We start from the raw sequence: 8,353 nt of genomic DNA on the forward strand, positions 1-8,353 counted from the left end.
TTCTTTTTGCAGACTCTTGTTGCGTTTGGTTCATGGTTAATAAAAGATTACCGAGGAATAGTATTATTGGATATGTTGTATTTTGTGTTTGGTTGGTTTAACAAGAATGTAAGATTATCGTGTTTGGTTAAAGGAATAAAATATTATTGTAATGTATATTTGATCAAATTATCCTTATTATATATTTATTTTTTAACAAATTAAAAAATATTTATATATTTTCTTTAAAAAAAATAAATTCATAAAATTTATATATATTTTTTACAAAATTGAAATATAAAAAGATTTAATAAAAAGATAAAATTTTATTTTAACCTCTTAACTTTATATAAAAATTTAATTATAGATTTTTTTTTAAATCTAAAATAGTTTAAGGATAAATTTGTAATTTAACCTTCGTAGAATTTTTATTATTTAATGACAGAATAAGGATATTTTTGAAAAAAAAAATTAAGGGCATTTTAGTCTAAAATATTAATAATCCAATAATACCTAAGGAAAGGGAGGTAATGATATACCCCAAAAAATTCACTATTGATAATGTAAGATTACTGGAAATGACATTCCTAGCCAACCAAACGAGGGAATGTAGATTCTATTCTTATGGGAATCTCACATTCCCCCAACCAAACTAACCCTAATTGTTTTCTTCTTTGGATTTCTAATTGGGATAAAGCGACTTTTAATCCTTGATTTTTCAATTCTTGCATATTAATCCCTGAATTTTTCATCGTCCCCACTAATCCTAAATTTGACCCCAAAAAAATCTCATTTTTAGTCTATCTGATAACCTTACATGTGATCAAAGTATAGCTTATCACTTAAGAGTGTCAGATCATCAAAATATTAAACATCCAAGTTCAGGTATCAGAATGAACGGGCTTTTAATCAAGGATTAGTGGGGATCAAATTGAAAAAATTATTAAATTCAGAGACTGAAAGTTGTTTTAAAACTTTGAAACTTAAACATTTGCTCCGCACGTCACTGTTTCTTGTCGTTTTGGTTCTTCATCCCCACTCGTCTCCTTCCCCATATTTAATTATTTAAAAAAATGGAAGAAGATTTACTATGATGGCAATGAAACGGCTTCATCTATATGTTTTCAGAAGCATAAGTATATTTTTTATTAAAGAAATTTTATTTTTCATCATTATATATTAAGAACACAGCAATAAACTAATAAATATAAATTCGAGAAGATAAAGTATAATTTTTTAAAAAAAATGGATAATTGAAAACAAAACACTAATACATAATTACGTCCATGAAAATGAATGATGTATGTGTCGCTAGGATGTCCATCTCATTTCATCAATGATTACCATCCTAACCATTATTATATAATAAACCCCCATCACACAAATACATATGTATACAGTATACATGCTTTTCTTGCCTCGCAAGTTACGGTAACTTGGACTGTAATGATTGTATTACCCCGAAAGGTAAGATGTTTATTAGAATAATCCCCTACTCCTTTCGATCAAACTTCCATGTTCCATCTCTTTGCCTTTCACGTTTAGTTACAGGCTCTTGCCTTGCGGTCGGTCCCCTTCGAATTTCCTTTCTCCTTGGCCGTGGAGGCAATAAGAAAAACGTACACCGTATCCGACACTCACATAAATCTAAACATAGTTCGTAAACATTCGACATCGACTAATCACAAGCCATAGAGTAGGGGAAAAGCCAAATATTATAAAGAAATTATATCAACAAGGGGGCAATCCTGAAAGAAACAGTAAGGATGAAAGCTCCTGATTCAGTATCAACACTTAAGAAACAGGTTTTAAAGAAAGTTACCAAGTGTGTTCGCATTATTACCAACTTTGATCAATGAAAACAATCAATAACAAAATGCTCTCCCTCTCTCTCTTAATATTTAATAATGAATCTTAATCCAGCTAACTAGGGCACATTCACAACATATGGTACACAAATTTCCTATTCTTCAAGCATTCTTCCCAAGCTCAAATTTCACAACTGACGACGAGTTTCGCCTTTTTTTCCTTCTTTCCTGTGCTTAGAAATATAAAACATGCGAAGCATCTACATCATGCCTGCATATGGATTGTGCGGTTGAACCGGCATACCTGAGTTGTAAGGGTGGACGGGGGTTCCGTAATTGTTGAACGGATTTGAAGGCTGCTGTTGTGGTGCTGCCATCATCATCATCTGTTGCTGTTGCTGATACATAAAAGCCTGCTGCTGATTGGCCATTGCTGCCATCTGGACTGAATACGGAGCGGGAACCATGTTGGAGGCATAAAAGGGATCGTGCGCTGGTTGTTGCATCATAGCACCAGACATAGTAGGTGGTTCCCATGGATTATAGCTAACGTTCTGGTTGCTTCTTCTGATTGCATCATCGTAAAGGCTGTCCAATGTAAGCTTATCGAGTCCTCCGGCCTATCAGTTTAATAAAATTAAAAGTGTCAACATGCATCATGCATGTATATATCATATTATGTTACCAATGAACGATGCACAAAACATTGAAGTGTGTGTAATGTGCAACAGCCTTGTAATGTAGCACACAATCTGAAAGGTCCAAAGAGGAGATAACAACGGTAAAAGTACCAGTTTGCTAGCGGCAGTAGCACTTTCATTTGTGCTTGGAGCAGTGACAAGTGCTAATTCCCAGCCTGTAGTACCATTTGCTTGAAGAGGTGGAGCAGCAGTAGTTGTTTGCTCTGCGGAAAGCCATCAGTTAGTTAAACATGAACACAATTTCCCAATAAGAAATATGCCATTGAAGCACAGTTGATTCGACTTAAAACGTTGCAAGAAGAATAGCTTAGGAGCTTATAAGTTCAAAGATATAATACAAATTTGAAACTATTCATATTAGTTTTATGTGGTACAAACCAGTAGAGAAGCGAGTTGTTGAAGGTTCATGTTGTTTATGATTGAATTACTGAAAAGGAATGAATTCAAACTCACCAACAGGAACGATAGCCAATGCCAGGGCATTCTTCTCATCCAACTCCGAAGCAACTGGGACAGGATCGTTTAAATTCTGCCAAAGACAAAAAGAAGAGCTCGCAAATGAATCTTGGGACAAAAAAGTCTTATGTCGCAGCCAAGTTCTCATATAACAATATAGTAGGTATAGCAAAAGAGAGACTACAGACTTGATAGTTAAAATTAAAAAATAATTCAAATGAATTGTCAAGTTCTAATACAACGATACAGTCGGTAACAAGAAAAGAAGGCAATGAAAATTACCAACAAATCAGGTTGTTCAACAATAGGTTCTTCCACTTTCTCCAATTTTTTCGGTTCAGGAGGAGGAGGTGATGGCGAACGTTTCTCCTCCACCTCTGGGGTTTTCTTGTACTCAATGGCCAACACTTCCTTGGGTTTGTCAATCTGCTAGTTTAAAAATAAAATGTAAGACGACAATAATTGCAAACACCACTCTTTTGGCTTACTTTTCCAACACAAACTTAAAATCAGATTATTTATTTTGAGCAAACCAATCAAATAAAACTATTTTTACAAATTCGTAATCCAAACAGGATGACATTTACAAACATAATACATATATCATATCGCAAAGGCATTGAAATATATAAATTGTCTTCCTGTCAAAACAAAAAATCAATTTCACAGAGGATTTTTAGACCTGATCTTTACGAACTGCTGAAGACCGTGGAGCTTCTCTTACATACTCTTCCATGGCTTGTAGAAATGATGCAGGGGGCTACAGCAAAAACACCGAAAGTACATTAGTTTTATAATGACGACTCAAGTGGATTGGAGGAAAAGCAAATCAGTTTCAGAAGGCACGAAACGTGGAGGATCCTTACCTGCTCTATCTTTATAAACCTTTCCCCACGCCCTACATCCAGACTTTTACATACTTCATAAAATTCTGAAAGCCTCTCTGCCTGCAAACAGAAAGTGTTAAATTCCCCCAGAGTTTGAAATCATCCATATTCACAAAAAGGAGATGGCATTAGCGATACTGGAACAGAAATTTACCTGTTGGCCAGCCCTCCTGTATATGTCCAAAGCCTTCAGAGCATCAGGGCGTTGCATCTCAAAGAACTGTAATAGTTCAGGGCATCATATAAACATGATTCACTAAATAGAAAAACAGCTTATTTGGATTAATACTGCAGCTTACCTTGTCTACAAGATTGACTGTACCATCACTAATAGCTTGATAAAGTTTGACACTTTCCGAAGCAACCTGTTTGAAATGACAAGGAGAAGCAGAAGAGAATGTCATCTACGAATTCACCCTACAAATATCAGAAGCCTAGACTGATAGATGTTTAAAAAGTAACATACCATTGAAAGTGCCAACCGGATAACAAAATTATGAACAGCTGCACCTTGTGGCTGCACAGAAATTGCATTAATACTCTCACTAAATAAAGGGAACAAGAAATAGGAGGTACAGCTGTTAGCCTGTTAGCACAAACAAGAGGCGTTAAATGCTCACCTGACAACCAAGAACACGAAAAAGAAGCTGTTGCAAAGCAGGCAGCTGCTCAAGCAACTCAGCAGTGTCTAGATCTTTGGTTCTCTGCAGGAAGATTAATCTATGAACTCTCCCGACGGTTCAGTTTCAATAAAATTAAAGAGACTGCAAGAAACGGTTACAATTCTAACAAGATATTGACAAATATAAGGTGTTCACAGGGTAGTTTCAGTTGGTTAAACTTATAGCCCACAGTTACAGATGTGCATGCATGCTTCTAGGCACTAAAAGCTAGAGGATATTACAAAAGGATGCAGAAGAGAAGTTTTGAAACGTAATGTAATTTTCTATATTATAGGTTAAAATCCCATGTGTGGTTCATTGAAATGAAGCATGCAAAATTTGAAACCCTATACAAGATCCGTACCAAATACTACGTATGATGTTACACGAAAGCCATTAGAACCAAGTTAAAATTGAAAAGATGTAGAATCAAGAATAAAGATTATGTATCAAAATAAGTTTCTTACTGGGCGGTCCATCTCAATATCATACTTCAAGACACGGAAACATTCCAGCCTCTCCTCCAAAAATAAGGCATAAGTGCGAACCCATCCAGAATAATCCCAAGCTGTGAAGCAGATAGTAGAGGATTTCATAAACAAGGAACTTCAGTTTTATTGAAATTAATAACTAAGGTACCGTTTGGGCTGGAATCATCCTTGAAATGAGACATGTTAAGCATATGGCTTCTACTTCTTCCATAATTAATGAGTTCTTCATGAAACGTAGGGTCCACCTCCCTCAAAGCACGATGAATGACAATAAGAGTTTTCAAAGCAACCTAAATGGCAAACAAAATTCAGTCAACCAAATTCCACCAACATCTATGAATTAAAATATACTTGTTAACGATTGCAGAGATTGGCTACCCAATTAAACTAATAAAAGAGCACTAAAGGATGAAGCTCAACAATTATTCTCCATATGCCAGTCACCATCAAGTTAACTAAGAACCCATAAATAGATCATCTCTCTGATGTTTTCAGTATTAACATGCATGAATTATTCTCCATATGCCAGTCACCATCAAGTTAACTAGAACCCATAAATAGATCATCTCTCTGATGTTTTCAGTATTAACATCGCACGATGATAACCTAAGTCCCAAGTTTTGGAAGTAAACTCCCATGACAAACGATACAAGTGAAACTTGCAATTCTAGTAAGTTTCTGGCAATACTATGCAACCAAAATTGTATTTGTCAGAATTTGCTTCTTTAAATTAATGAAGGTATGGAGCATAAAAACAAGGAAAAAAGTGGACAAATGCAGAAGATCTTATATTTCATCAAGCACAAAAACCGATGATCCGCTTCTTGAGAACAAAAAAACCTTTCCTTGTCTTCAGTTTCTTTTCAGCATAAGAAACATTCTGAAATTTTAAATCTTATATGAAATGTAACATGATGGAAGAGAAGATGGGACAGATGATGAATCATCTGAGAGTCTTGATTCCTATCACAAGTTCAATACTGATTATCATAGATACCTTTAAAGATCTTTTAAAGCTAAGAGAAAGCATTATTATATACAAAAATATAAATGCACATACACACGTATATGTATAACAGAAATCTTAGTTAACCAATAATTCCACTCTGACAGTATAGCTTGAATTATATTTTTGAAGCAACTCGGGTTAACTCATAGTAGCACATCCAATCCTTGAAAATCACATCAAAATATGTCAGTAACAATTTAACATACCGCCCAATTATGAGTCCTTGACAACCGCCTTGCAAGAGCATGGATGCAGTAGGCGACATCAGCCCGAGGCCTGGTAGCTGAAATGGCAGCGAAAATTGCTGTGGAAAGGGGAAAATGCAAGTGTTATAATTATGTAACTCATCTACAAAGTTCTCTTTCTATGAGCCGATCAGAACTCAAACTAAATGATACCATCACCGTCCACCTTGGAAAGGCATAAAAAACGGAAAACAAAAACCCATTACCCACCTCTGATGTTTTTTTCCCTAGCTGGGCGTTCATAATGATTTGTGGCCTTAACAATAGCAATATCCAATTCCTGCAAAATGCAAAAATCCAAAACCGAAAAGGATCAGCAACATCCGTAATTGAAATAACCAGCTTGATTGTTATCGTTATATAAAATCCACCTTATAATCACTATTGACTTTAGCCAATGAAACGGTGGTGGTATCTTTGAGGGCGCCCAGTGCTTTCCTCAAGCTATTTTGTGAGCCTCCGCTAGACATTCTATCTCCCTCTCAATCACAAAATTCTGACAAAGAAAGGAAGATTTAAACAAATGTTATTTTCCTTCATGAAACATCAATTTTCATATAACCATGCAACAAAATTCATCATAGAACGTCAAATACAAATATTACTTCCTTGATCATAAAAAAAAAACATATATTTGCCCTCAACTCCCGAATTGCAAACCACGAGTTAAGATCTAACTATACCAAAAATCATATTTGCCTACATAATCCAATAAGCACTATTTAACTTTCAGCACAATTTGAGAAATTCTCGTCACAAGCAAATACATACACTCAACGTTGAAGAAACTAGCATTATGATTCTTGATGAAACCAAAAACAACCGATCGAAAAAAGAAATGAAACCCAGTAAGCAAAAGAAGAATAAAACCCATTCGAAACGAAAATGAAGCTAAAAAGCTTCAGAACTCGATCAAACAAAAAGTACCCACCTTTGACTTACCACCCAAAGGGGAAAAAGATCTAACCAAAGAGAAACGAAAACAAAAAAAGGCAATCGAGCAACAAGTCCAGAGTTATATTAATCTTCAACACAATATATTGAAGAAATCAGAGATCAAATAGCTTAATAAAGAGTTTTACCAGATGCTGTAATCAGAAAGAGAGAGAGAAATTGGTGGGTGGACTTCTGGTGTTCTAGAGACAGCAAAGAAAAGTCGAACAAATAATGAGCATCTTTGAGTTCTGCTGTGTTTGGTTGGTCGTCGGCGTCGCTATTTTTTATTCATTTTCGCTTTTTTATTATTGTTATTTATTTTTTGTGAATTGCAAATATTCAAATTTCTTTCTAGATTTTTGGTTTTCTTATTATTTTTTATGATCTGTCAGAAAATACGGTATTGTAAGAAATTGTACTGGAAAATTGGCGCGTGAATAATATGCGGGGCTCTGTTACTCTGCGTTGGCTTCACGCTGCACCCGTTTCCATTTTTTGTTTTTCTATTCGATTGTAACAATATTCTTTAATTAATTTAGGGTCAACTATCCTCTTAGCCATTGAACTTTGATCTGTGTATCAATTTGATCATTAACCTTTAAAACACTTCGATTTTAGCATTTAACTTCAAAACACTTCAATTTTAGCCTTAAACTTTAAACGCTTAAATTTTAGCATTAAATATTTTATATAAGTTTTCTTGTCATTGAATCATTAAATCATTAATAATGTGATTATGTGAATATTGTTTTCTTCATTTTTTGTAAAAGATCATCAAATCATCTAGTTATTATTGTCGGTCAATTGTCGTTCATCATTTGTTACTATTTGGGATAAGATAGAGATCAAAATGATCACACTTCATTCTGCTAGATTTGTATGAAAATCAATTAAAATCGACAAAAATCTTATCTAAAAATTCAACATTCTAAAGCTCTTATCTTCTTCAATGGTCGTTTGATAAGATTAATTTCAAGATCAATTATTTATTTACTTGAAAATATATTTCTCTTGTTCATGTTTTTTTAATAAACTTGTCAAATTCTAAAATGTTCTGAAATCCCTAAAATGATAGATTCTATATTAATGGACTTTTTTTTGAATTAATCATTGGTATTTGATTTATTGATCGACTAATCTAGATCGGGTACTGTAGAGGCAATGACGACCCTCCTAACC

General features: G+C 34.3%; 1 protein-coding gene across 2 annotated transcripts; it reads right to left on the reverse strand.

Moving 5' to 3' along the window:
* Positions 1-1,710: 1,710 nt before the first annotated feature.
* LOC120161580 (putative clathrin assembly protein At5g35200) lies at positions 1,711-7,465 on the reverse strand. 2 transcript variants are annotated; one of them, XM_039171804.1, is made up of 16 exons: positions 7,321-7,465; positions 6,610-6,734; positions 6,449-6,518; positions 6,200-6,297; positions 5,133-5,274; positions 4,961-5,061; positions 4,452-4,535; positions 4,298-4,348; positions 4,131-4,196; positions 3,986-4,051; positions 3,811-3,891; positions 3,627-3,704; positions 3,227-3,370; positions 2,942-3,017; positions 2,579-2,691; positions 1,711-2,407 (listed from the first exon to the last, which is right to left on the reverse strand). In XM_039171804.1, the coding sequence occupies exons 2-16, from the start codon at positions 6,706-6,708 to the stop codon at positions 2,048-2,050; spliced, it is 1,629 nt and encodes a 542-aa protein (XP_039027735.1). In that variant the 5' UTR covers positions 6,709-6,734; positions 7,321-7,465; the 3' UTR covers positions 1,711-2,047. The 2 variants fall into 2 exon arrangements, with proteins under 2 accessions (XP_039027735.1, XP_039027741.1); XM_039171810.1 differs by lacking the exon at positions 7,321-7,465 and adding an exon at positions 7,170-7,307.
* Positions 7,466-8,353: the final 888 nt, after the last annotated feature.

This window comes from Hibiscus syriacus, unplaced genomic scaffold, assembly GCF_006381635.1.
Source record: "Hibiscus syriacus cultivar Baekdansim isolate YM2019G1 unplaced genomic scaffold, ASM638163v2 tig00002880_pilon, whole genome shotgun sequence".
Classification (NCBI taxonomy): domain Eukaryota; kingdom Viridiplantae; phylum Streptophyta; class Magnoliopsida; order Malvales; family Malvaceae; genus Hibiscus; species Hibiscus syriacus.

Coding starts and splice junctions, on each gene's coding strand:
- LOC120161580 (XM_039171804.1), bottom strand. CDS start 6,708: ATGTCTAGCGGAGGCTCACAAAATAGCTTGAGGAAAGCACTGGGCGCC. Junction 3,705..3,810: donor GGTTTATAAAGATAGAGCAG/GTAAGGATCCTC, acceptor TTTTTGCTGTAG/CCCCCTGCATCATTTCTACA. Junction 2,692..2,941: donor ATTGGCTATCGTTCCTGTTG/GTGAGTTTGAAT, acceptor GGCTTTCCGCAG/AGCAAACAACTACTGCTGCT.